Here is a 27,805-nt window from a genome sequence, read left to right on the forward strand (position 1 = left end):
TTATGCTGCATTGACATCACATGAAGGAGACGAAAGATTTACACCTGGAAATATCATTCACCTTCACCTGCCTTGAGGATTCAAGTGTTGGATGTTATTTCACACTCTTGATGTGAGCATGCAGAAAACAACTGCATTTAACAGATATCATTTCTTTGTTTATAAGGAACAATGTCTATAAATGTAGTTGCCGAGTTTACAATCGTCATATCTTAAAAGTTCTCCATCGTGCCAAGCAATTGAAAATTCTTCGCTCATCTTTGCTTTGCTACTTTGCAAGAACAACAGGAAATGTTTTTTTGTGTCTTTTTAACAAACCACCCCATCACCACTCACCTGTGTTCTGCAGGCTGGGCGGGGTGTTGGCAGGTGGAGGGAAGCTGTAGGATCGGGCCTGCAGAGCCGGCGGCGTCTCGTGACTGATGCTCTTGGTCCTCTTCCGGCACTCGACGGCCAGGCGGCTCCGGCAGGCCTTGTGGCAGTTCACCCCGCAGGCTGCCCCAGGAGCATCCGGGTGGAGGGGGAAGTACGGCGGCAGGGAGCGGTGCCGCGGCGGGAGGGGCGCACAGCGAGGTCGGATGAGAGGGAGGGAGAGTCGTCGAGAGGTTGAGGATGAAAGGCCAGGAGAGACGGGTGGAGGGGGAGTGGAGGGGAGAGAGAGGGAGAGGGTCAGACAGAGGAGTGGGGGCCAACACAAACATGGAGGCGAACAGGAGAGTGAGTGGCGAAGGGGGAGTGCTTCTACACGCCATGCAGACACGTGAACACTGGCACGCGGCGAGGCCGACTGTGCCCGACAACAACTCAGTCAACCAGTGGGCGTCTAAGAGCGGAGGGGCGACGGGCCAGCACCAAGAGAACATGTGAGAGACAACCAGCCTGAATGCACAATAAATCACCACAGTAAAACTAAATCTCATTTGTCCTTGACGCCGTTCAGAAGAACTTAATACAAAAGGTGTTTACTAATTAAAATCCCACGTCCTCTTGGAAGCATGATAGACGTCTTTGAAGGAAAACAATTCTTCTTCTCCTTCGGTCAGGAAGTCAGACATCACCCTCTTCCCCTCATAAGTGGTCAAGTGTCCAACGTATTTCATGGCGAACTGTTTGCCTTGAAATGACTGAAAAGCAGCAATTGAAAGTGTTTCTTTTTGTTTAGCCTCACTGCAATTTCTCTCTTGTGTGTTTATTGTTAGTCCTTGTAGCATTACTGTATCAATTAGAGTCATTGTACTCCGGGGGCGCATTAACAAACCCATGAAATTGGAGGGGTATGGCCCCGTGGCCGTGGCGTCTCACACCAGCACTTTAACAGAAAACACGAGTGCAAAAGCAACACAACTGAAACCCAATCACAAAGGAAGTGAGCCACAAAAGATTCAACAAGCAACGTTACTTACTGAAGTCAAGTGAGACATTGCTTTTGGGAAACCAAGCCGCTTGCTTAAAATGTTAAATTGCTTAAAATTTGAGGTGTTTGCAGTGTGATTCTTTGAGCACCCATAATGGAAATATGAACCTGTAACACATTAAATACATATTCAAAAATATAGGCACCAAGGATTTTACAACCGAAGGCTCAGGGACTCGACGGCAGAAAGTAACTATGCTCGCTCATTAGTCAATATTACATTGTCGCTCACTTACGCTGTGGTCATGTTTCCATTGTGTGGTTATTACAGTTAAGTTGTGGCTTTTTGCGTTCCTGTTTCTGTTACTGTGCTTGGGTGAGATGTACACGTAGTATGGGGGAAGTGCTGGGGCAGCGTCATATTCATGGACAATTATATAAATTGGTATTGATTATCCCTCCCAACTCCCGGCAACAGATGGATGAAAGATTTTCCCCAAAAACATTGAGCGTTCTCCTATGAACACACGTCCAAGCAGACTAAAACACACACACACACACTGACTCTCAACATGGGTGATTCATTTTAATAATGTCCCTGCCGCTCTCTCTCTCTACCTCCCTGCGTACGGGCTAACAACGGTAATGGGGATGAATTGGTGTGGGAGCTTTCATTGACTTCCACTGGACTCCTTAATGCACTGAAATGAGAGAGAACACTCCACTCCCCCGTCCTCTCTCCCCTCTGAAGGAAGTGTCTGATCGGGAAGGTTTGGGTGGGAGGGGCGGAGTCGGGGGGGTACGAGTGGATGCTGCGTGTACACTAAGTGCGAAGTAATGCATGAATCAATTTGTCAGTGTCTCTTTGTGTCTAGGTTTTCTCACCTTCCTGCCGTTTTCCCCTCATTTTGCTCTCAACGGCAGCAATCTGGTAGTCATGTCTGCCTTTTAGAAAGTGGAGCACCTTCCAAAAACTGTGTATAAAAGCTAAAATACACCCAAAGACCCCAAAGAAGATAACGATATACCAAAAGAGCGAACAGCTGCATTAACATTGGAGCAACCACGACCACAACTGTAAGTAAAGTCCTGCCGCGCATACACGTCCGTCCTACTTCCCATGCTACTATGGAAACTAAAGTGAATACTGCCACCCTCACTCCTGTGCCGTAAACGTTTATATCCCCATTTATCGGAACGATTGGCAAAGCAATGAAATGTTATCTCCCCGCTGGAACGTCTCACACGGCCAAGCTGTAATCAATCACTCCGGCGCTCCGGCAGATGGAGCCCGGCGTGATTTGCATTTTAGATCCAGCGAAACATTCTCCAAAGTTGTTGCCCGACATCTGGACGGAAACATGTGTAGTGTTGAGTTAATTACGGGGCTGAATGTCGGCGGATGATCATTACTTAACTCGGAGCATTAACGGAGAGCATCGACGGCAAACATCCACAGGGAGGAGGAGGAGGAGGAGGAAGAGGAAGAGATGTGTCTATTTTTTAATCTAATGACCACGAGGAGAGGATGGCAGGATGCGTCGGGGGGGCCTGTGTGTATATGTACATTTGTGAAATGAAGCAGCTTCCTCACACACTCGTCTGCTGGGAGCCTTGAAAGGGCAAATAATTGAGCATTGAGGTCTCAGCCGACGGAGCAGATGTTAGCGAACAGAGCTCGCTGTGGGTGGACACACAATAAAAGTGTGATGAATTGTATTCGATAAGGTGTCGTTGATGACATTTACTCGACAGTTCAACTATGTGGATCTTGTGTCTGTGTGTGTGGGATTGATGGCCTCAAAATGAATCCCCTCATTCTTTGCAGGCTACTGTGCACATCTGGGTGGAACACACATCTGTGCAGCGGATGTGGAAGCAGAAGAATCGCTCTCTTACCTTTACACTTGTAGCCTTGCTTGTAGAAACCCCAAATCTACAGAAGGAAAGACAGATAGAAAGAAAGAGAGAGAGAGAGAAAAGGTCAGCGGGGCTGGGTGTTAATTAGGACCAGTTCTCATAGTTTCCATCTCGGCAAGAGGGGTGTTGAAATAATCATGGTGTTGCCATAGTTTTTCAGATGAAAGAGGAGAAAATGTAACGATAGGCCGACAAAAGGTCATTCTTGTATTAAAATACTCATCATTATCAACCCAGATCCTGAATGATCACAGGTAGAACTTTTGTTTAAATCGTGATTCTTTTTTACCTCCAGCACTTTGGTTTTTAACATGATGTTGAGGTGGAACTATTAGGAATGAATATAGATTGTAGAATTATCAGCAGAGGCATCCAGTGGCTGTTTACTTAACTGTCTTCTCAAATTAAGGCCCAATGCGTAGAATATGTAGGTGCATCTACTCGTTACTTAAAGAAAAACTGTAATACGAGTAATTAATGGTAGATACAGATATTGATTCATACTATATTAAGTACAGGTTATTACTCTATGAATTTCAGAAAATGACATTAACCACTTATCAGACCAAAGTAGCCTATATCAGTATATTCAACTCCTTAACCCTCATAGTTTTAAATTCATTCACTCGAGCACCTCATATCATAAATACATAGCAGTTATGGCATTAATTAACAGGAGCTTCTAGGTGTGTGGATCTTCAAACATTCTGTGATCATTTGTTGTTGCCATATTTTGACCTTTAAATTCGGTGTGCCACCCCGAAGAGTTTTAATGGCCACTCGTATTTTAAATTCAGGGAGTGCCACTGAGAAGGGGGCCATTTTCACATCAACTCTCTGAAACGACAGATGTATCACTCAGTTTCAATCATACAAGCATAGGATTTAGGCAGAGTACAATATTGAGCGCGCCATATGTTAATCACTCACTTCCCAACCTGCTATTAGTTTCTGTTCGTTTCACTACAGTGTGAAAATGGGCCCGCAGCTCATTAGCAGCTCAGTGTGGTGAGCAACCCTCCAACATCTTTCACTGTCGGCTGCCCAGACGAAACTTTTAAATAACAAGATTTTGCATATCTTGGTCAGCCATGGAGAGTCTACAAAACAGATCCTTCCTTCACCTTCACAACCAGACTCATTTGACGCTTATTTTCTATTTCGAGTACGTTCCCAGGCTCGAAGCTGCCCTGAACTGAAACGAATAGAAACCTATAACTGCGATAAATGGGAAAGTGGATAAAATTAGCAGCTAATGTGAAAACACAGCTGTAATTCACATCTTGATACAAGATTGTGTCCTCCACAAGAAAAGAGGAGCATGATGGAACACAGAGAGGTGGGAGGATGTACGGAGAGAGAGAGAGAGAGGCTGAGGGGAAGAAAAAGCAGAGTGAGGGGAGGTCGGTGGGGACATGGGGGACGTGGGGGGGTTGGAAGGGGGACCGAGATCAAGAGGGACGCGGGGACGGCACAGACAGTAGGGGGAACAATGACTTGAAAGGGGCGAGCCGGAGATCACACACTGTCCTGGCACATCTGAGGAGGTGCACAGAAAAATATCCTGACCTCTCCACGCATGAACACACACACCCACACACACACACACACAAACCTATATGCATGCAGACAGATAACACCTGTAGAGGCACATACAGTATATACAGAAACAAAGACCAACACACACACACACACACACAAACACACACACGAACCCAGTGGGAATCCGTGAGCACAGCGAGTGGCTCCACAACAAACAGAATTTGCCGGCATGCATTTAAATCTTGGAAAGAACATTCATGTTATGCTGGATGATGAAACAAAGTTTTTTATAAATAGTTTCAGAACTAAATTAAAACAATTTTTTCCGACCAGACATAACAAAATGACAAGATCACATATTCTGCTCCTGCTTTCCAAAACTTTTTGGTAAATACAGACAGATACCCACATTAAATGAAGTTGTACTTTAGGGTTGAATTTACTTTATGTTGTAAGGGAGCAGTGAGTTCCCGGAGTCACCCTGAGGTTGGCAGGAACCAGCAGGGACAGGCCTCCACTGTGGGTTCATGCTTAGTGGACATACACTTCATATAAGATCTATTGTGTCTATCTACTCATTTTAAGATGGTAAAAAAAAAAAAAAAAATAGATCCAGCAAGAGCAGGCTACACTTTGAAAATCAAGACAATTTGATTTATTGGTGGCATGGGACATGAAGAGGATTTGGCCAAAATTATTAAATTACCAACCCTACCGCTAACTCCCAGAAAGACAGCAAATAAGTATTGAAATTTCAAAGTGTTCTTTTAAAGTCTTTGAAAGTTTAAGCCTCCTCAAATCAAATCCGAATCCCTCCTCCGCTGCACGCATGACAGAAACAGGGCTGAGAGGATTGAACATGAAGCTGATGCCATCATTCTATATATACCTAATGAGCTGTGTACTCCAACATGTCATTCAACATGTCTCCAACTGCTTTGGACATTTAAAGAGGATTTTTTTTTTACAAAGGGTCAACTTCATCGTGGGTGGCTGAAGCAACCGGGACTGGACACAGATTTGTTTGGACACACCCCTCTGCACTGCCAAATACTGCGAGCCGGCGCGATAAGGTCACCCGAGGGACACCATCCCTGAAGGGTTTGTTTACAAGCACTGGTTTGTGACCTAAATGCAGAAAAATACATTAACAAAGCTGTTTCCGCAGTTTGGATACTACGGACGATTCCTCGGTAGGTGTGATCACGTACAGGAAATGGAAATGCACTAGATAACCTTGTCAGGCAGCCAGGAAAGAATGTGTGACTGCAATGAGACAGTTTACGTGGCAAAGAAAAACCATGCTAATGCTCTAACTGGCTGCTTTTCCGTCACGTTGAGCCTTTGTCCCACTTTGCGAACGCTCCGGCAGCGAGAGAGACAAAACAAGAGATTCGCTTCGACTCGCTCCTGCTCCTCTTTTTATGACCCCCCCCCCCAAAAAAAAGAGGCTTGTGCGTCCCACCCCGCAGACAGTCTCTCATATTAAGCAGCTCGGAGCCTGTAGCTTAACACTCGCCGTATCCTCCTAAGGATGCATCACTTGCTACTGTGTGTGTGGATTTAGTAACACTCGTCCGTGTGCCATTAATTAGGATGTTAGGGCCGAAGGTGGCTGCGGGCAAAACTGTGCGAGATTATGAAGATCCATGTGAGACATGGGAGGTGAGTGAACTGTGCAGTGTTTACAGGGGGATGGTGTGGGGGTGGGGGGGGGGCGGCTGGGCTTGTACAGCTTGTTGGAGACAAGTGCTGAAAAATGGACTGCGGGAAAATATTGTTTCTGCAAAGGAGCCAAGAGAAAAGCACCGGGCGGGCAGGGGAGGAAGTGGCTGGTGTATCTACCTCTGACATCCACCCACTCACACACACACACACACCTATTCAAAGGAAGGAGCACACTGTCAGAGTCCTTATCTCTCCCTGCTCTCTAGTCTGAGTTCCCCCCCCTCGGGATGGTTTGAAACTGCCTGACTCTCCTCTGGAAAAGAGGCGCTGGTGTGTGTAAAGGTGTGTTATTGTGAGTCTACACATGCAGTACCATCTATGACACACCTACAATCTCTCTCCGGCCACGAAGAAAAGAGCAACGAACGCGGTGTCACCTCAGCGATGAGGGGCCCCCCTTTCCTGCACTCATTACAGCTGACTCACTGTCAGAGTGTTAAAAAACACGGGGATCATTGTGCAGGGGGGGGGGGGGGCTTTGGGAAATGTTAAGGGGGCCAGAGGACACACAAACACACTGCAGCAGAAGAGGTCTATCATCCTGCCCAATTAACTTCCTCCCATATTTCCCAGAATGCTGCTTGAGCAGTGTGCGGCTATTGCTCAAAGTAATTGGCGTTGCCCTGACCTGACAGGGGGGAGCTCCTCTGAGAGATGGGGCGGCCGGAGACAAACAAAAATGAAGCGCAGATACAAGTAATCTGTGCAGCGTGAGTACCGCCGACCTATGAACCTTTGAACGCGTGCCATCGATGTGGGTTAGTGAAGAAATCGATGCATTTGAAAAGATGTAAAGAAAAACAAAGCAAGGATCAATATTTGTTTAAGGTCTACCCATGAGCCTGGAGGGTTACTTATTCACACAGCTGACCCAGTATTAAAAACTATCTGTGTATTATCGCCTGCACGGTTTTATAAGTGAGGAAGAAGCACCAGCTCCAAAAAAAGGGTTACTTTTCGCTGTTTACTCACAAAGCCGGCGCAGTGTTCACAGAATGTGGGCTTGACGTAGGTGTTCTCGGTGAAAGTGTGGATGAAGCCCATCTTGCAGTTGAGAAGAGAGCTGGCTTTCATGAAGTAGTCGACCATCTCCTCCCTGCTGATCTTCCCATCCCTGCGAGAGGAGGCAAGCAGACAGGAGAGAGATGAGAGGGGTTTGTGCGACAGACTGCGGTGAGTTGGCACCGTCATGCTCAGTCGGGGAGCTGGAATCGGCACAAATCTGAAAAAAAAAACTCACTGGTTCTTGTCCAGTTCTCCAAACTTGCTGAGGTAAGGGAAGTTGTTCCTGATGGCTTCAAATTCCTCCTGGGAGATGTTGCCGTCTCCGTCCGTATCGAAGTTCTTGAAGACGGACTGTAAGTGAGAGGGTTCTGAGGGTTAACTTCAATGTCCATCCGCTATAAAGCACTGTTAACTAATAATATATCTTCACTTTGAATCTAGACTGTAATGGGCAAAGTCTACAATTCTCATTATTTTCATAATGAAACTATATGAGTGCCCATCGCCATCGGTCCCATTATATAACCACATTTAAAACAACTAGATCCTAGACCCTTGATTTACCTCTTTTAATCTCTTTCTCCTCCTGATTTTAAATTGCCCCTGTGCAGCACCATGAATCTACCTCTATGTATGAAATGTGCTTAATATATAGCTACATTGACCAACAATACCTTCATTTTTTACATCAGCAGCCATTTATTATTCATGGGTTCTGAAAGGATTCCTGCAGTCCAGACCGATTAAAACGTTTCGACTTGAGGGTATCGCGTAATCTCACAGTTCCAGGACATAAAAATGGTGTTGGCAATTTTCATATGACCGACCAAGCCTCAGTGATCATGTGGAAAGATTACAAAAGGCCTAGAGCACTTCGCAGTTATGTGGAGATGGCGGTAGAGAGGATAACGACAAAAAGATCACCCTTCCCTTTCCAGGAGAGAAACTCACCTCCACCATCTTCTCTATGTGTTTCTTGATGAGCGTCGGGTCGGCGTTGGGCTTCACCGACACGGACCACTCGTCGATCATCGTTGGCTTGGGGTCAGGCTGAGCGGGGCCGGGGCTGGAGTTCTGCTGCGGGGCCAACGAGAGACAAAAAGGCAAATAAGATCGATATCAACACAGGGAGGAAGAAGGTGTCGTCTTTCAGGGAGGAGAGGGGGGGAAAGGCAGCTGCTGGGCCGTGCAGGAGTCAAGGGGTTACGACAATAGATCAGATGTCAAGAGGGAATGAAAACAATGATCTCCAATTGTCCTGAGGGACACTTTTCTTTGCACCACTCTATATACATTTGTAATAGCACCCACATTACACAGGGTAGGTCAGCTGTGGGTTCTGTAGGGCAATTTAGCATGAATTTAGGATATCTAAATAAGGATGAAACTGTGTCAGGACTCTAAACTCTCTCGGCTACATAAAGCAAGTGACATATCTGGAAAAGGTACGTCAAGACAGGTGTAGGGTGGGATATGGGTTTTAAAAAAAGTGTCCATCTTTGTGCTGCTCACCACTGGTTTCCGTGGTTCTCTCTGTAGGGACATCTGGTAGATCTCCTCCTCTGTGTGGTACTGGTCCAGTGATACCTGCACAAACACAGGGCACCTCAAGTCACCGCCCATCCCAAACTCCATGACATATGTTGCCCTCAGTAAAGCGTAAACCTCCACCAAGGCCCGACAGTTACCTTAAATTAAAACAAGCCTACAGCTTAGGCCACAATTTGTTTCCCATCCCATTCCGTTGCACATTTGTTGTGGTAAAAAGCCCTGACCCTTTTGAAGCTGCATTTAAATCCACAAGTTTTCAGAATTTTATTCTGTTCAGCATGAAATTTCACACACGATATAAACATGCAAAATATATTCATATTTCATCAAGATATATGAAAATTTGGAAATCTTAGGAGTGATTAACAGTGTCCATGTGACATTAACTTTATACATATATTGGTGCTTTTGTAATAGTAATCACTTTCAAAACTGAATACAAACATATGTAACTTGTGAAAATTGGCATTCCATGATATGGGCAGAATCTAAAAAAGTGGCAGTGTTGCCCCAGTGATGTCACTACCTCTGTACCAGCACTGTAATTTAGTAGAATTGTATTATAATTCTGCATCATTGAAATGGGACAATGGTTTGTTTATGGGAAGGCTTTAGTGACCCAAAATGTAGACACAGGGCCGAGGCAGGGAGGTGAAGTGAATACGCAGGCTTTCATATCAAATCCATACTCAAAAACCGAACAGACAGAAGACACGAAGCAAGATGGGGAGACAAGCAGAGAGGGACAACTGATCACAGGTGAAACGTATCAGGGCAGGTCAGACCATCTCAAGGAAATGAGACAAAGACAGGAAGAAGAACAACCGAGAGACACATAAGGTAAGTCGCTTCAAAGTAAAAACAGGAAATAATAACAGATATAGTCTCTAAGGGGCAGAATACGACCCGGTAACAATCACTTGACAGCAGTTGTTGTTGAAAGCTATCAGAACGGTAGCATGCATGAACAGAGGAGTCCGCATTTAGACATCCTCTCTTTGCATTCATGTCAGAATAAAAGGAAAAATGTTTATTTTATGATAAAATAATAAAACATTTTTACAATCAGCTCCAGTAGCATCTAATATGAACTTGAATGTTACTTTTATCATATGCAAACTGTATGTTCAACACCCACAAGTACAAAACACCATAGTCTTTAGGCAATACAGTAAATAGCCTACACAACCTGAACTATGAAACAAATACAGGTGTTAATGTGTTGTGTTAATGTGTTGTTTAAATGCTCTAAACTCATTAGTATGATATGATTACAACCGTAAAGTTTTTTTCCAAATGAACAAACCAAAGTCAGAATAACCACTTCAAAACTGTTAATGGGAGCTTCCGAGGAGCTTGTGAATGCATCGTTGTATCCGCAGCTGTAATTAAAGACCTCACAAAACATCAGAGGTCATGCAATGGAAAAAGTTAGTGAAACAGACAAAAAGTGAGAAAAAAAGAACTATTGGAGCAGCAGATGTTACAAGGACAAAATGTGTTTTTATAAAAGACCTGTAAGAGGTCCTGCATTTGTAGCAATAAAACTGTTTTTTTACTTAAATTAAAGTTAATAATCATCCACACATCTAGTCAGGAGGAGGGTCTTGATTTGACCTTGTGAGCTCTACGTATTTCACATATTTAACAAAGTGGGAGGCTCACACACACACAAACACAAACACACACACACACACACACACACACACAAGCTCATTAAAGGAGTCGTTAACTCGAGGCGTGGCGTACGTTGACACAGCCGCTATGGCAACAGGTGAGGAGAGCGCGGTGTCTATTTTTTGCTCCAGTAAACGCGTGACAGCAAACTGCCACATGTGATCATCCACTGCATCCGCTGTTCCCCTCAAATAAGTCTCCTCCTGGCTCCTCTTTGCTGTAATCGTGTTTCCTGCCTTTCATTGAGTTAAAGTTTGGCCTCCTGATTTGCAGCAGAGTATTTACCACCTTCAGGTTGATGTAATGAAAAGATTTCACTTGGGAGGCTGATGAAAAGAGGGGAGAGAGATTTTAAACCTGCTTATTGGAGCTCTCCACCCAGGCCTTCCCCTTCGTTTTTTCATTACTTTTGAAGGATTTATCGACTTTCTGTCCCTCTCCTCCGCTGCGAGCCAAGCGGCGCTCAAGCCAGATCAACTCCGATAAGCGCTGGCGTAAGATAATTGGGTATTGGCTCATGTCCGGCAAACTTCCCCGCCGCCCCTCCGCTCCAAAACCTGTCAAGTTGTTTTTCTCTAATTTTCACAGGAGGGGAAAAAAACGATGCAGAAAGAGAGACGCCAGCTGCAGCCTCATACAAACACTTGCAGCCACACAGCGGAACCGATCGCTTGGGGATTGCTCAAACTCAGTAAGCAAACGGTCTCAAATTCAGGAAACTCTTATCTGCATCTGGCAAATTCTCACTGATGCTACGGCACCAGGTCGGCTTTCACGCATCAGTCTCGCTCTTTCCCTCTGAGGGCTGGCGCTGAACTTAAGAGGATGAATCATCCTGTGATTAAGCCGCGGAATGTCCTGATTTGTTTGAGCTGCACTCAAGCACAGATAACTCTCACTTTAAACATGAAAAGTGGGATTTTACACATTTGTGAGAAAAGCACTTTCCACCTTTAGAACTGAATGAGTTTCATGAGGCATGTTTTTGGAGGATTATCTTGGTGGAGGCTCCAATTTCTTCCTGTTCTTCCTGTTTGGGGACTGACACAAGTGCAGCATAAGGAGTGGGAGAGCAGCTCAGACTATACTACAAAACATTATAATGATACCCTTTATTTCAACACCTCTTTTCTTAAAGTAAATGTTTTAACCCCATTACTACGTTTTGATTTGAAAACGCTCCACTCTGGCATCCACACGACTCCAGTTGTAGAGCCACTGAAACTGAGAAGATTGGAAAGACTTCTAAAAACTCTGAGGCTGTGTTTACGTCAAGGGGCAGAAACTGAGACATTTGAAAACGATGGCGTAGACACTCACAACCACTTGTCGATTGGGTCTTTCCGGTCATGACGTAGCCTTCGCTGATTCGTCAGGCTCCTATCATGTGACCCACTTCCGTAAGAAAACAACCAGGCCCTAAGCCTCAGGCTACCCACATAGATTGCAACATGGACAATCAATAACAAGCGTTTTTGACCTGGTTGTCTTTGCAAACAGCTGTTGGGCAGTTACATTCTACATTTTGAAAATTATACAACTATTTACATGTGCAGGAGACAAGCTATTGTTCAAGCAATCAGCCAAAAGGTTACGTGGACAAATATTTGTGTGTGAAAAGGCTGTTTTAAAACTAAAACGTAGTTGTAATATGGACGTAGCCTAAGTTGAGCCTGGTCTCACCTTCTACTTATAACTATAATTTTGTATGTATCCACGGACTTTCAGCCTAGTCATTATTCAGGGAACACACATCTTCAAATCAAACTGAAAGTGGTCATTTAGGACACATGGAGTACTGAAGGCAGCTGCATTATGGGAAATGTAGGATCCAGCTGTGTCCTTGGGGCAGATTCACATTACGGGAGCTGAAAGTCAGGATACCTTCTTAAAAATGTGTTTTTACAAATTGGAGAAAAATACTTTTATTAGGTCTACCAATGAGGTTATGATTGTGTCTGTGTTTGTTAGTTTGTGAGATTATACAAAAGCTTTATCTGGCATCAGAGTCCATAACATGTAATCACAAACCAACAATATTCTATCAAATGTTTAAAATCGAAAATGGTTTAGTAAAGACTAAATATTTAGCGATACACTGTCTGTTCTGACCGCACTGGACCATCATGTATCTTTTTAAGACATTTGGATTCTTTGGCTACATTTAATCTCCAGTCTGTCTGTCCGTGAGCCAATTAAATCACAGCAGAGATAAGGAGGTGTAGCAGGTCGCCTGTTTCACTGGCTGGACACAAAGTGTATTTCTCTCTCTCAAAGTTTTCATCCCACATCCGTTTTTCATGTGGCCTGGTACACGATGTTCTTTGAGTCTCCATCTTTAATTCGTGCCAAACATCTTTCAGCCTGGACTCTGCACACACACACACACACACACACACACACACACACACACACACACCCACACAGAAGCTGTCCAGTCTTTGCACTCACCGTGAGCAAGTTGAGCAGGTCCATGTTGGCGTCGACGTTAGGCGGCGTGGTCTGGATGAGCGCCAGCTCTTGCAGGATGGCGTACAGCTGCTGGGTCTTGGCCAGGTTGACCCGCGTCTTCTCCTTGTCGGCCCAGTCTGGCAGTGCCACGTGCACGGCTATCAGGTCCTTGAGGTGCACACCGAGGATGGGGAAGCGAAAGCCGGAGCACTCGGAGAAGCGCTTGCGGTACTGGCTGTAGTTCCCACATGATGTCACCAGTTCAATAAGGTTGTTGAAAACCTGTAGTTGAGTGAATGGGGGGGAGGGGGGGGGGGGGTGGACACGTCAGGGCGGGATGAGATGGGATGAGAGTAGATGAGAGCTGGCCGGAAACAGAGAGTCTGTCTCAAGAGAGATTTGTTTAGAAGGATCAAAAAGATTCTGGAACACTTTCCTCCAGATGGACTTACATAACCGACAAGACACTGAAACTCTACCAACTGTTGCGTTTAACTTTTCACAGACTTAAAAAGCTTCTGTGTAGGAGTGTAGGAGATTGTGTTCACTTGATGTCTAAATGCATCCACGTGCAGCGAACAACAAACGCATGGTTGTTGATGCCAGAAAACGGTCATTGTCGGTTGGAGTTGTCTGTGAACACTACTGCACCTTGTTGGTCTCTGCGCTGATGTGGCTCTGCGTGTCTTTGAGGCGAGAGATGGAGCTGTTGCTGAGGCCGCCCACCACCGCCATCAGCGTGTTGAAGTTCTGCAACTGCAGCAGCTTCTGTTAAAGGATGAGGAAGATATCGGGATGAAACCATAGTGGAGATAGTGTGTGAATGTGTGAGCCACTGAAAAACAGGATAATGGGGAGTGTTAGCAAGAAGGTTGTGCAGGTTATAAAAACACATTTAAATGAGTTACAAGGGTCCAGAAATGAAAAATAAAAGCATCAGAAGGTTAAACCAGAGACTCCCGGAGGAGCTGGAAATAGTTCAGTTGACCCAAGTTCACACCCTCTGCATGAAACTAATCTTAGTGGCCAAGATATTACCGAACGTTCCATCCTGTCTGTGTCAAAGTTAGGCTAACACTTTGTGAATGGCACACTGCGGGGCTCCACGCTGCCCTTCAGCCTGCTTGGCATCTCAGCGAAAATCAATGGGGTTGCAGCTGTGTGGGAGGGCTGCCAGAGGGGATCATTTGATTTAGCTCAAACACTCTTTGGAATCAATTGGCAAAGCGGCGTGGAAGGCAGCCCAGGATTTCCAGGACCGTTTCAGTGCTCTGTGTATTGTTCAAGACACTTGCACAGAGAACATACTGTGAAATGGGACCCAGCTTTTGCAGCGTGCATGTGCCGCTTTTTGCATTTTAAATCACAGCACAAGTCCTCGCAGCCTTTAAAAAGAAAGAAAGAACATGAGTCATTTGTGATTTCTGAAATGAGACAGAGCCAGCACACCCCGAGGGAAGCTTTGGGGAAATGTCGCGGCTACCTTCTGTGCTGCCTGCGACTACATTCCAAATCAGCATGAGCAGGATTTGTTTTTGGTCCATGCACGTGCTTGCACCGGGCAGCGAATGCCAAAGTGTGAGGCATTTCAAATTGGCAAAGGATCAACCAGGGGGATTTCCGGCTGGTGCGAAGTGTCTACCTGTGTGGCCGCCCCATTCTGCACACAGGCAGAACAACTTTGGGATGCAGTCTCAAGGAGCGTGGAACACTCAAAAGAGCTCTCCTGACAAGAGTCCTGCTGAGGTGTTGGAGCACTGGTGTTTTCAGGAAGAGGGAGGTGCAGGAACCTGCTGAGCCCCTCCTAAATAAATTAGGAGTGCTCTTCTGCAGATAAAGAGGCGGACGAATACATGGAAAAAGGGGGTGGCCAGGACATCTCCTAATGATGAAAGCTAGCTTTGCACTTTGTAACGAGGATGTACTCAGAGAGCAGTGCAGGATACTAGAATGAGGATTCTTCTGCTGCACTATCTGTGGCCGACTGTTTTTTTATACTTCTATATTTATTCAAGAACGTGGTCGTATTGATTTCACATTCAGATTTTGAAACGCTCAAATACACCTTGTGCTTAGATTTTCTCCACTCCAGATTCAGCTATTCTGCTCTCTGATTTTTTTTTTTTATGCTGGTCTTGGATTCCAACAAATAGAAAGACAGGTGAAGTTTTCATTTGTCCAATGACTGTGGGTTTGTTGGCTTTATGTCTTTGAGAAACCTGTGTGGTAGGTTACTTAAACCAGGATCATGCACTCTTACATTGGCTTTCCGTTAGTGTGCCTAAAGAAAAGCAATGCCACCTTCTCGTAGCAGAACTCCAGCAGATCATTGGTAAAATGAAAAGGCAAAATCAAGGATTCTTCCTTTTCCCTACTTATTTTCTCCCTGTATCTTATGGGAGCAGTTTTGCTTGAGAGCGTTACAGAATCTGAATCAATCAATCGTGTTCTCACACTGAGAGACCCCCCACTCTTGAATAAAGATTGAAAAGAAAACCACACGACTGCAGCTCCCTTGCAGAGTGAGTTTTGGAAGGCCCAGCCCATCTGACAGCCCAAAGCAAATGATCCCATCAAGGTGAAACGGTGTGAGGCACAGTGAAGCCCTGGAAGCAATATAAAGGGACGTTTTTATAGTGAAAGGACGACAGCCTCCAGACACTCCAGAGAACCATGTAAGGGCGGGGGGCTGCCATCTGGGAATTTGGCAGTGAGACACCAGATTAAGTTAAGATTAGGATAAGAGCCACCGTGACCTCTAGATGGCCCGCAGATGATTTCATTTCACAACTTTAGCAACGAACGGATACATGGAGTTTACATAGAGGATAGTTTGACCGTCATAATGGCCGGAACTGCTGTTAAGTTTCTATATAAGAATTTGTTTTGCTAAGTCTCTGTTGAATTAAATCGAAGAAATAAATTTAAATGGAACAGTTGGTTCCCCACATTTCATTCCTCTCTGTATCATGGGTTTCAGATGCAGCCGAGACTAAACGCTTAATGCTTGAAATTAGATGTTTTTGTCCTGACATATTAATGCTCACAGTTGAAGTGGATGCTCTCCAGATAAATATAACTCAAATGAAGGCAATGTTGTTTTAAAAAAAAAAAGGCAATTAAGTTAAAGGACCTCCCTAAGAAAGCACTCAGTAATCAAGCTCTACTAAAAACAAGACCAACTGTTTTTTATTCCTCATAAATATAGGTTTATTACACTTGGTCAGATCTGAACGATGCACGTGGAGGCTCGCTGGTGATCCCTCTACTCACCGAATTCTTTCTGGCCAACAGGAAGTGTACGTTCTGCATAATGGATCTATAGCTGCATCCCTCTGAGGCTGCATTTCAGGACCAATTGCATCACATTGGCGTGACTCCATTAACCCAATTCAAAGGCTTCTTTCAATCGCGGCTGACAAATGTGTCCTTTCATCCCAGGGAGGTGAAGGCTCCAGGGGGATCCTTAGCGGCATAACGTGGTGACATACCGTTTTTCAAGAAAGTTCTGAGTATCACGCTTCAACTCAACTGAACAGCTGGTCCCCCCGTCCCCCCCCCCCCCCCCGCCCCCCCCCCAGGCCCATTAAAGGCTTTGGATAATGCCAAACATGCACCATCACCCAGCTCAAACCAAACTGATTCATGTTATTGCTATTGGAGATGCATGATGAGAGCAGATAATAGGCCTTTTTCTCACAATATGGGCCACCATAAAAGAGGAAATGACTGCTATAAGGCAATCATTTCCTGTCTGTCTGCGATATGAACCCAAAGCCACCGCATACGAGCACCTGAACACCACTCTGTCTTTAGACCTTCTCGGTAAGCAGCCGTACTGGGCCCAGCAGACATACCTGTGCCAGCCTGATGAAATGGGAGATGACGGCAGCTCTCTGCGGGGCGGTGGGCTTGCTGAGCACCATGAGCTGGATCCACTGGGAGACGCTGTTGAAGAGCGTGATGAAGCGCTCCAAGATGGGGTTGTCCACCGTGCAGCCCTGCATCACAAAGCTGTGGTAGTCCTGAAACTAAAAGGAGAGGGGGAACATTGGCAAAAACTTTTACTTCATTTATTTGAGATGAAACTACAGCTTACACATATCCTGGTGTTTCATTAAACTCTTGTGATTGCATCATTAGAAAATTGGCTGTCTACTTACACCATCACAGACAAACCACCGGAGAGGGAGATTTCCTTATTTTGGGTATGAGGAACAAACCCCAAAAAATATATTTAGAATAAGTTGATTTTACTTGTGGTATTACCAGTAAAAAACACTTATTCTAAAGATACCTTTTTTTTAAACAGATACAAATATAAATGCGGACATTCACTGAAAAGATCCTTATTTTTTATTTAATTCAATGTTGCTTAACATTTATAAGCATTAGGCAATTGAATAATTCAGTTATTTCATGTTTACCAAGCATGGAAGTTTTATAAAGCTCATCATCTAACTATCCACAAAAATGTGACAAAAAGTTTGACTTGTTTCCACTTATAACTAGTGGAGACATTTAACAGAGAATTCAGACCAGTATTTATCAGACACTAGATTAAAAGCAGTAACTGGTTTTAATAAACCAATCTAATCTAATCTAATGCCAATAATTGTTACAACAAAATAGGTTTTTGATTCAGACTCTTTCAAAACAAACTGTTGATAATGGATATAACTCAATTAGCCAGAACATTCAATCTGTGTATTTTGGTTTATTGTGGCTTCTTCTCTTTCACACTCAATCAGAATATCTTTCGAAGCAAAGCCAAATCTCTGCTACTGCCCACTTCTCGCCACTAGCACCATAGCGATTGAAAAGATACATTTAGAAAAGAGTTTAAATCAGTACAAACAAACAAAGTCATTTTCTCTGCTTCCCAGAAATATCACTTGAAGAGCCAAATGTTTCCAGACAATAAATATAATTACTGCCCGTGAAGGATTTTAGCTCCCATTGCTTAGCAGCTACAACGTCCTCCCATGTAAACACTGAATTACTTAAGAATCCAAAGAATTCAAAAAGCCGTAAACATCCCACAGGATGCATGATGTTCAGCAGCTGCATCGCAGGCTGCGCTGGCACTGACCAGGATCTTGCAGAAGGATTTGTACTCCAGGTAGGTCAGGTGCTCGGCCAGTTCACAGGAGTCAAGGTGGTCGAACAGGAGGGACATTTTCCTCTTTTTGGACACCGAGGGGACGCGCTGGGTCACCTGCCGCTTCCATTTATACGATGGCCTGACAGGGACGACAAAGCATATTAAAAGAGATGTAACCTATGTTATGAAAGGTTTCTGTTCTTGGGTGGTGTGGAGAAATATCATGACATCATGCAGGTCAGCTTTCCACAGGCTGCTTAGGTTCAAAGCTGAACCAGAAACATACTCATTGATATCAGTCCCCTAAATGTGCCTGATTACTCTCTGGGATACTGGTGATCATTTCCAAAAACCGTCCTGTCTTGCAATATTAAAGAATGTGAAAAATTCCTGTATCCACCCCCAGATCCGCACCCAAACGTGGTAATGTCTCCAGTAGGTTTTTGCGTAATCCTACTAACAAACAAAGAAAAAAACATAACCTCCTTGGTGGAGGTAAAAATAGCTCCACCAAGCTACATGATGGAACTAAAGTGATTCAGCTTTTCTATAGAATTAGTTTCCTAATGGAGCGCTGAAGGGAGGTTGTGCACAAATGGCTTTTATGGGAAAAGTAGAAGTCGCTGACCCCTGCATAGCACAGCCCAGCAACGTCTGAGAACAGGCAATGAAAGGGCACGCTGACATAAACACCCGCACACACAGAAACACTCATTCACGCTGTCGACGGCACGCACGGCTTTCGGCGGCCGGCACACTCACACACTGTCGAGGTCAATGAGCTGACTCTGGCTCTCATTGCCCTCGGTGTTCAAGAGGTCTTTATAGTCTTTGATCTGGTCAGCCAGCTCCGGGCTCAGATTGAACTCCGCTGGAAACTCCGAGATCCAGTACCTGGAAGGCAGAACAAAGGGTTTCAGAGAGAGAGAGAGAGAGAGAGAGAGAGAGAGAGAGAGGGAGGGAGGGAGAGAGAGAGAGAGGGAGGGAGGGGGAGGGAGAGAGAGAGAGAGAAAGAGAGATGATAAACACGGAAAAAATTCAACGAGGTAGTGACTTGTTTACATATACACAAAAATTGTACTGTCACCGACACCAGGTTTAAAGAAGACATGCTTTTTCAGATTTTTTATGTCCCAAGTGTGTTGTACAGATTTTGTTTTTTTATTAAAGTAAGAAAATGTAAAAGTCCGCTTTGAGAGAGAGTTCCTCTTACAGAAAACACTGATTCTAAAGTTCCTGAAACACCTCATCAGTAGCCCTTCATTTGCATAATACAGTTGATAGAGTGGCACGCCCCGTAGCAAAGCCAGGCGAAGTGAGGGGGGGCACATTTCCTACATGCACTGGAAGTGGTTGACCAATTCCAAAACTAAAATCCATAATTCAAGCACATTGGGAAGACAAGGAGGGGTAGCGAGAGAACAAGGAATGATATTTGGAAAGACCAAAGTTCAGAAAGGAGGCAAACTGTAAGGGGCACTAGCCAGACCAAAAAGAGAGGTCATTACTTTAAAAGGTGACAGATTCTTGTTCGGCGCCCAGCAGTGCAGCTCTCCTCCTGTGATCTGAACCACAAGTCAAGGCGAAACCTTTCGACAAACATGCTCCAAATAATACTCAAAACCAGGAACAGAAAAAATCCAAGGAGATCTGAGAAAGAGAAAGGAAAAAAGAGAAGTGCCCTGTTCGGCATGTCCCCGGCGAGCACACAACGAGGAAGGATACTTGAGCACCAGCTTCTTGGCCATGTCCGTTGAAGGGATGTACCAAGGGTGCATCATGAGGAACATACGCACCAAGGAAGCATCCTTCAATGTGCCCTTCTCATCTGAAACACAGAAACAGGGTGCCACTCAGCATAAAGATGCGACAGCTCATGTATCATCTGCTGTATGTGAAGTGGTCGTCACTGTCTCATCACCAACATGCACATTTATACAGAAGAAATTTTTCGACACTTTCCATGTAAAAGTTAACTTGGTGGATCGCTGGATTAAAATTATTCATTTATTGCAAAGACACAATATTTGAAAAACCAACCAAAGGCTCTGATGCACGCTTCCACCAGCTCGTCCACAGTGGTCGACTGCTCCGAGAATGTGGACTCCATTGTTCCTTCCCTCTCCGTCTTTCCCCTCGTTTCCCTGTGATTGGTTTGAGTCTCTTGCCTCTTACTGAACAAAAAAAAAGAAGATGAAAGGAAAGGATCAAGGTCAGGCAATTATGCACAAGTAGAACAGTCCTGTATCGTCACTTATTTTGCACGCTGCTATTCCCTCTGACATGAGCAGCGGCTGTTTACATTCAGGGCTGGTGTGCTGGTATTTCCTGTTATATTTAATTGGGATTTCTTCCTGACGATGTCATCCCCTGCTGATGTGAGGGCTTGATTTAACAAATTCAAGGTGTCAGTGCTCGTTATACTCGGAGGAGCACAATTTAATTAGACAGGCTTTCAGTGGAGAGAGTTCATATGTCTTATTGTGGTTTAAAGATTCCGAGGTTTTATATTTATACTACTCTTAGCTATCTGAAGAGCTGAGGATTCATTCAAGCTTTCGTATTAGGTTTAACTGCATGGCAGCATATAAAAATAGATTATATAGCTTCTCTTCAACCAGATACAACATTTAAATGTTCCCTAATGCATCAGTAATGAAAATCAAATCAATAGAAATAACCTGCATTTACAGTGCTTTTACTTCTGATAATTTGATTATAATAAAGTACAATTTGCTTATAATGCCAAGCACGTATTAAGTATGAATACATTTTAAGTATGAATACATTTTAAATCACTCAGTCTAATTAAAAACATAAATCCAATCTTAAATATTCGACTGGCCCTTTCAGTTCAAGCCGTATCGTTACCTGCGCTGTTCTTCAAACTCCGATAATGTGTGAAGTCTACATTCACACATCCATCCCTGCTTTATGAGTATGAACTATGTTGGTATGTGGCACGGAGGCAAATTCCCCATACAAATATGGTCATATCTGTGGCAGCATGTGAAGTCATGACAGTTCAGACAACAGCGTTGACCTCAATATGGTTTGTCAGAAAGAAAACTGATAGAAGAACCACATGGCCAAGTCAGGAAACCACACTTTTTTATCTGCTGTTGACACGGCCCGAAGCAGCCTGCGCTGTACAATACGATAGAAGGAAAATAAGTATTTAATACATATCAGTATATTATTACATATATATATAAGATTTGAACGATATTTAAGTCCCTTATTTATTTTGCAGCAGCAAGTGAAGTATATGTGCAGCGGTATTTTTCTTGAGGATTGCAAGCTAAGTCCTGATCACATGAAACCATAGCAACCACGGCTTACTGTCCAGTCACACTTTCACACACACACACACACACACACACACACACACACACCTCTGTGCACGACGCAAGTGCACAAATGCATGTTTTTACCTCGAGAAGTGTGGCAAACGAGTAGGATCAGCCTGAGCGATGAGCATTTTTTTTCTCTGCTCTAATCCTAAATGCACGTATTGCGTCTGAAGAGGTAAAATACACTAATCCTATCATATATGTAGGTTACAGCTCGAGCTGGTGGTAAAATAGGAGATTTAAAAAAAAAAAGAAAAAGCCACTGGATGGCTCACTGCAGATAAGCTTGAAGGTAGTGCTGAGGTTATGATCGAGGGACAAAAGCTAGGACGCGAAATCCGCTACAGCGCATCCGTGCTGCTGTCGCGTCTGCTAATGGCTCTTCAATGGTGTGGTTTTGAGGCAGAGTGTTGGAAGGGTGTGATGAGTGTGTATCTATTGTGCGTGACACAATGAAGCCCACCACTACGCTGTCTCTGCTGCAGCGTGGTGGGCGGACACACTCAATTGCAGGCTTCCCAAGCTGTCTCAGGCACACACACATGGACACACACACACACACACACACTCACACACAAAGGAAGAAGAGCTGTAAAACCTCCAAGGAAAAAAACACCATCAAGACCTGTGTGACCTTGGGCAGCAATATTTCTAAATCAAGTCCTCAGCATTGATTGATGCGACTGCTCACATCTCATGGATACGGCGGGGAGAAAAGTGGCCTTGGAAGTCGGTTATTGCCAGACTCATTTTTTATTGATGAGAGTCACCTAGAGACTAAGGTGTAATGGATCTCACCGTGACAAAATACGCATCTGTTTCAGGTCTTCAGTTTAACAGTTAAAGTCAGAGCGGGCTGCCCTCCACGGCCGACTGAGGATATAAAACCACACTTTCCCCGCAGATGCAAGGACGCACCGTTTCCATCGCTCAGGGGCCATTAAACTGCAAAAGAGATGACATGCCGGGGGTGGGGGGGGGGGGGTCTGTACCACCTGTACAAAAGCACAGTCTGGGACTGCAGCATGATGATACCATCTTGACACCCAGTCGAATACACCATTCATCATAGCGCTGACAGGAGCTCTTTGTCACGACCCGGGGAACAATTCTACCTGGGCCTTTCGGAGAAGTTAGAGAGCGACTGGCCCTCAACAAGACGCGCTGCCGTTCAAATAATTCGCCCACGACCTGAATTCAGATGCCGTCTCCACAGCTGTGAAGTGGTGGATTGATTGTTCGGTGGCCCACACTGTGAGGGCTTTGGTGTCATCCTCGGTTGCCTGGTGACGACGGTCCAGGGCCATCGATCAGGCAGATTAGGGGGTGTGATGGGGGCACAGCAGGGATAAAGGGAAGTTTGACAGGTGCAGGGTCAGTCCTGGCCATCCGGAGTCTGTGACGCCCCGCCGGTCGAGTGGGCAATGAAAATGTCAAGCCCCTTCGGCTAAACAAAGACAGACACCTTCTCTCTGGGGTCCTTTTTGGATTGTCACTACTGTAGCCGCAAAACATGAAAACCACTTTGTAATAGCTCAATTTTGACCAGATACAAGAAACACAGGCTGAATCACTGAATTAGTGTTTTCCGCTTTTGAAAATATCAATTTTCTTTACCTAGACCCATTTATTCACAGGGGCTCGCTATAGAGTTGGCAAAGCAGGGCCATGAGCTGAGAGAGGGGCCCCTGAGAACCAATGAATACCCCAGCAATAAGTGAGAACCTTTAGAAATTCTATGAAAGGCAATATACAGGAGACTGCAACGACACTGCCATCAGGAACCCCTTTACACTGCCCCATGCCGCTAGCTTTCAGCAAAAAGCTTCCTAAGACTAGGGCATCTATAATTATATTTATGCACAGATTGCACTCAGTTTATAATTTTGATACTAAAATAATTGTTGGCAGATTGGAAAAGCTTGTTTCTTGGGGTGTTAGTGGCTCGGTATGGTTCAATGTAGGGTCCCCCAGGTCCCTTTTGCCTGGGAAGGCTCCTGTATACATGCAAGGAAGTGGATTAGACTATCCACACTTAAGATTATCCAAAGTGTGTTTTTTTCCTTCAAATGAAGTGATCCATTTGGTGCCTACATGCTTTCCCCCTGTTTCAATCACATCAGGCCATGCTAAATGTGTCTTCTCACAAAGCCCACACATAAGCAGAAAATTGGCCGACTATAAAAATGTCTTAAAATCAACAGAAGCACTGATTGATGATAAGACCTTGACACACAAACACACACACACAAACACACAAACACGCACACACACACACACAAACACACACACACACACACATACACACAGATAATGATATCCATCATCCTATTGGTATTTCCATAATGGGCTCATTACCATGCTGGTAAATACCCAGAGCTAATGTATGTGTCTCTATATAGACATTGATTTTGTTTTATACCCTCCATACTGACATTTGGGTAAATTTGATTGATGATTTCACAGATAGCAGCCCTGAGCCAAAAGCTGTGGATGCATTTATTCCCTCTTGGGGAGCTGTTAATTGAAAAGGTTCAATTGCCAGCCTTGTGGCAGTCGAATTCACCATACACCATGTGGGGATGGCAATGTGGGTTGAGTGGTCAGTCCATCACGTCAGTTTAAATTGACTGAAGTGATTGACTGACTTGGGATACATCTAATGAGGAAAAGTGGATTGATCGCTGCGGTTGGGGCTGAATTGCTTTGAACGCTATTAGATAGATGGGCGTGAGAACTGGTGCAGTTATTCATCTTCCCCTCAGGATGATTTGTAATAAAGATGATGATTCCCTCACTCCCCTTATCTGGAGCCACCATAGGGTCAAAACTAATTTTGCATGTTGAATAAGCTGATGTAAATGGTAAACGCATTAACTGTACGACATCAGCCTGGGTTATTCATTCATGGCATATATTTTCGAAAAATATTCTTTGTACTTACTAAAACCAGTGGCAGCGTTGGTGCCTTTGTCTTGGACATATTGGTCACATTCCTCTTTATTTCCTGTCACATAGGAAGTTATGAGAAAAAATGTCTGTGCTGTCTCTCCTTTTTACCACATCCTTCACTGGTAAAACAGCCAGCTATCACTAAAAGCAATGTGATTTAGGTCCAGCAGCAAAATATATCTATATATCAAATTATTGGTGAAATATTAGATTAGATTTAGCCCCAGATTTTTGGTGAGGGCCAGGAATCCTGACTTTGAAGCTTGATCTTGTCGTTGCGAGGCCGTGTGGCCACAATCATAAGACAGAAAAACCACTTCTTGACATTATCTCTTGCACAACACCTCCTGGTTTTGTGTCAGGAAGTTGTAGCAAAGGTGCCGCATGGCGCGACAGATATAGTGCACCAGAGGGGCCCTACAGAGCGGCTGGTGGCAGGCTCTATTTACAGACTGCTGGGTACTGAGAGCAGGAAGGGAAACGCTTCCTTTTCCCTGGACATGCAGAATGCCACATCGGTGGGGGGGCACTGGCTGCAAACTGAGATTAGCAGCCGCAGTTGCTCCTTAGGGGAAGGGGTGGGTGGCGGTGGGAAGAGAGGAGGAGCAGGGGGAACGGATGATAAAGAGAGAGCGACTGGGAGGCACAGAGAGGGCGTACTATATCCTCACTTCAGCTCAGTCAAATGTGAGAAACCGAGAGAAAGAACTGAGAAATGAAACAGGGAGAGTTACACATGATGGGAAACTGTATGAAAATACATGCAACAAGTAGGTGGGGGCACACCTGCTTATGTGGTGTATGCACAGTTTTCATAATGTTGAAATAACAGAAGGAAGTGCAGGGATGACAAATATGCCGATTTCACAATGCCTTGCTGAGACCCAGCAGCTGCCAGAGTTTAATGTTTTATTATGTCCTCCAAAACTAAAAAGTGTCACGCATCCTGTTCCACATCTGGCACGTTCTCGTAGCTCACATCTCAACTTTCGGACTTTAAATGAAACGCCTGATATGTGAAACAGAACAAGGGGGGAGATCGCATGTGCCCTAATATCGGCCCCTTTCACCCCCCAAACACAACAATGTATCATTGTGTCGCGCTGTTTTTGCCGCTTTGGGCTGAGGCTTCCTGCTCTAACGTCTGTCCTTTTACCAGATATGAAAGTTTGCCTCATAACAAACACCGGAAGGGCGTGTATGTGTGGCTGTGTGAAATGTAGCGAGCGTACTCTCTGTATAAATAGTCTTGCACAGAGAGCGGGCAAGTTTTTTTTAAACACACAGTCGTTTTTATTCAACATGGTTTTTCTCTCACCTTTTTCTTTCTCTACATAAGAGTGTTTCCTCACTTTGTGCGTACCCCCCCCCCCCCACGCACATAACTGGTTGTGTGATGAGTGACAGATGAGGACACATGGCGTATTGTGCAAAAGAGCAAACCTGACACATCATCTCTTGCAATATGTCCCTTGCAGTGCACACACATGATTCCTACCAACGGCCAAAGTATCAATTTCTGGACAAGCCGCGGTCAGAGTTCACTTTCTGGTGTTCTGTAATGCTGAAGTCAGGAATTTCACTTCCTGTTTTTACAGAGAGTTACATCAAGGGTGGGTAAATATGATTTAATGACAGTATAATACTCAGAAATTTGAGCCTTTGCCAGTAGGCTGCATTATCAGACTTGAGATTATTGTGAAAATTGATAATTTATGGATAATTCATGAGACTGTTTGGTTTCTACTTCCACAATACTGCAACATTTTGAGAAAAAACATAAAATGACTAATTAAATAAGTGAGCAGTTGAACATAAATCAGTGTGATAAGAACTTTAAATGACAGAAGCATCTCTTTAGTTTGGTCTATACTAGCATGAAGGTGGCGAGACTTGTGACCTTTTCTGCAGCCTGCCACCAGGTGGCGATCAAGACAATTTGGCTTCACTTTTGGGAAGCAGTCATTTCGCCCATCTTTTATAAAGTCTATGATCCCTACCGGTTGCCTGACAAACCTGTTTCTAGTTCCTAGGCTCCTGTGTAGCATGTAGCTCTTTTGTATAAGAGTGATAACTATCTTAATCTCACTCCTGGCTAAATGAAACTCCACATATTTCCCAGAATGTCAATTAGTCAAGTCATTGTAGTCGATTCAAAGCAATAAAATGAAAGACACCAAAAGGAAATTTAATCTACACAGACAATCCTAATTAATGAATTTTGTGTTTAGTACTAATTAGTGTAATCAGTTTCAGCTAGTAATTCCCAGTATGAGCCATTGCAGCCGTCACCTTCCCCGCGTGGCTTTAGGAAAACATCCACCCAGAACAGCCACTGCAATGCACGGCATTTCTGAGTCCTTTCATTTTCACACAAGCATGTCTTCTAAGACATATCTGTGGCTCACAGAGCAGAGCCCAAACTGTACATCTGGTGAGAGATGTGCTCTTTGCACAGTGTTTATCTGCTTCATTTCCTCCTGCCTGTCAGAGTTGCCTCACTGGGCTCTATGGTGTTTCTTATGCATCAGTCCTTCTGAACTACCTTCGTGCTGTATGTGTAAATGCTGTTGCACATTCACAGAGCTCTTCATTACCCCTGCAGACTTTTGAACATTCGAACATTTTGAACTGGATAGTTCCTGTTTATGTTGTATTCCGTTAATTCAACTCGCATCACTTAGGGAACCACAAAACCCACAATTTCCTGTCATCATAATGCACCATTCATTAAGCGAATTCAGACGAAGAGTGGAAATGAGGGATCATTGCATTCACGGTGAGTAAGAAAGTATATAACAATAGAAAAAATGATGTCAGGACAAGTGTCAGACAACATACTTCCCTCTTCAGAGTAAAATATTCAAATTCATATAAAATGATTCAGATGTAATCCCCAAAATGCAATGGGGTTTTGCCTCGCCTCCTCTTCATCCCTCCACTGAGTTTGGAGCAAAAACGGCTCAGCACTTTTTGAGTAACAAAAACAGACACAGGTGAAAACGTGACCTCCCGGGTTGTTGACAGCGAGTGCAGGATACCGCAGGCGTTGTTGTTTTGATTCCCTTTCTGAAAGTAAAGCGTGCCAAACACCTAGCACAGGGGGGGAGTGTGCAGTCAACTGAAAACAAATCACAATTGTGCAATCACCATCGCCACTCATTTACT

The 27,805-nt window shown here is 44.4% G+C and overlaps 1 protein-coding gene across 4 annotated transcripts in view; it reads right to left on the reverse strand.

The window, feature by feature from the left end:
* Window positions 1-27,805, reverse strand: part of LOC133950021 (RAS guanyl-releasing protein 2-like) — a 34,823-nt gene that overhangs the window by 3,697 nt on the left and 3,321 nt on the right. The window contains exons 1-15 of one of the 4 annotated variants that reach the window (XM_062384174.1): window positions 21,767-21,878; window positions 20,373-20,506; window positions 20,058-20,160; window positions 19,841-19,897; window positions 19,095-19,226; window positions 18,321-18,471; window positions 17,086-17,259; window positions 13,880-13,996; window positions 13,229-13,510; window positions 9,062-9,136; window positions 8,501-8,626; window positions 7,785-7,900; window positions 7,517-7,658; window positions 3,254-3,290; window positions 337-495 (exon numbers count right to left, since the gene is read on the reverse strand). In XM_062384174.1, the coding sequence (XP_062240158.1) occupies window positions 337-495; window positions 3,254-3,290; window positions 7,517-7,658; window positions 7,785-7,900; window positions 8,501-8,626; window positions 9,062-9,136; window positions 13,229-13,510; window positions 13,880-13,996; window positions 17,086-17,259; window positions 18,321-18,471; window positions 19,095-19,226; window positions 19,841-19,897; window positions 20,058-20,160; window positions 20,373-20,506; window positions 21,767-21,813 (1,852 nt within the window). In that variant the 5' untranslated portion in view covers window positions 21,814-21,878. Of the gene's footprint in view, window positions 1-336; window positions 496-3,253; window positions 3,291-7,516; window positions 7,659-7,784; window positions 7,901-8,500; window positions 8,627-9,061; window positions 9,137-13,228; window positions 13,511-13,879; window positions 13,997-17,085; window positions 17,260-18,320; window positions 18,472-19,094; window positions 19,227-19,840; window positions 19,898-20,057; window positions 20,161-20,372; window positions 20,507-21,203; window positions 21,277-21,766; window positions 21,879-27,805 lie in introns of those variants that run through there. The other 3 variants (XM_062384173.1, XM_062384172.1, XM_062384175.1) reach the window with 3 other exon arrangements.

Source organism: Platichthys flesus, chromosome 24, assembly GCF_949316205.1.
Source record: "Platichthys flesus chromosome 24, fPlaFle2.1, whole genome shotgun sequence".
Taxonomy (NCBI): Eukaryota; Metazoa; Chordata; class Actinopteri; order Pleuronectiformes; family Pleuronectidae; genus Platichthys; species Platichthys flesus.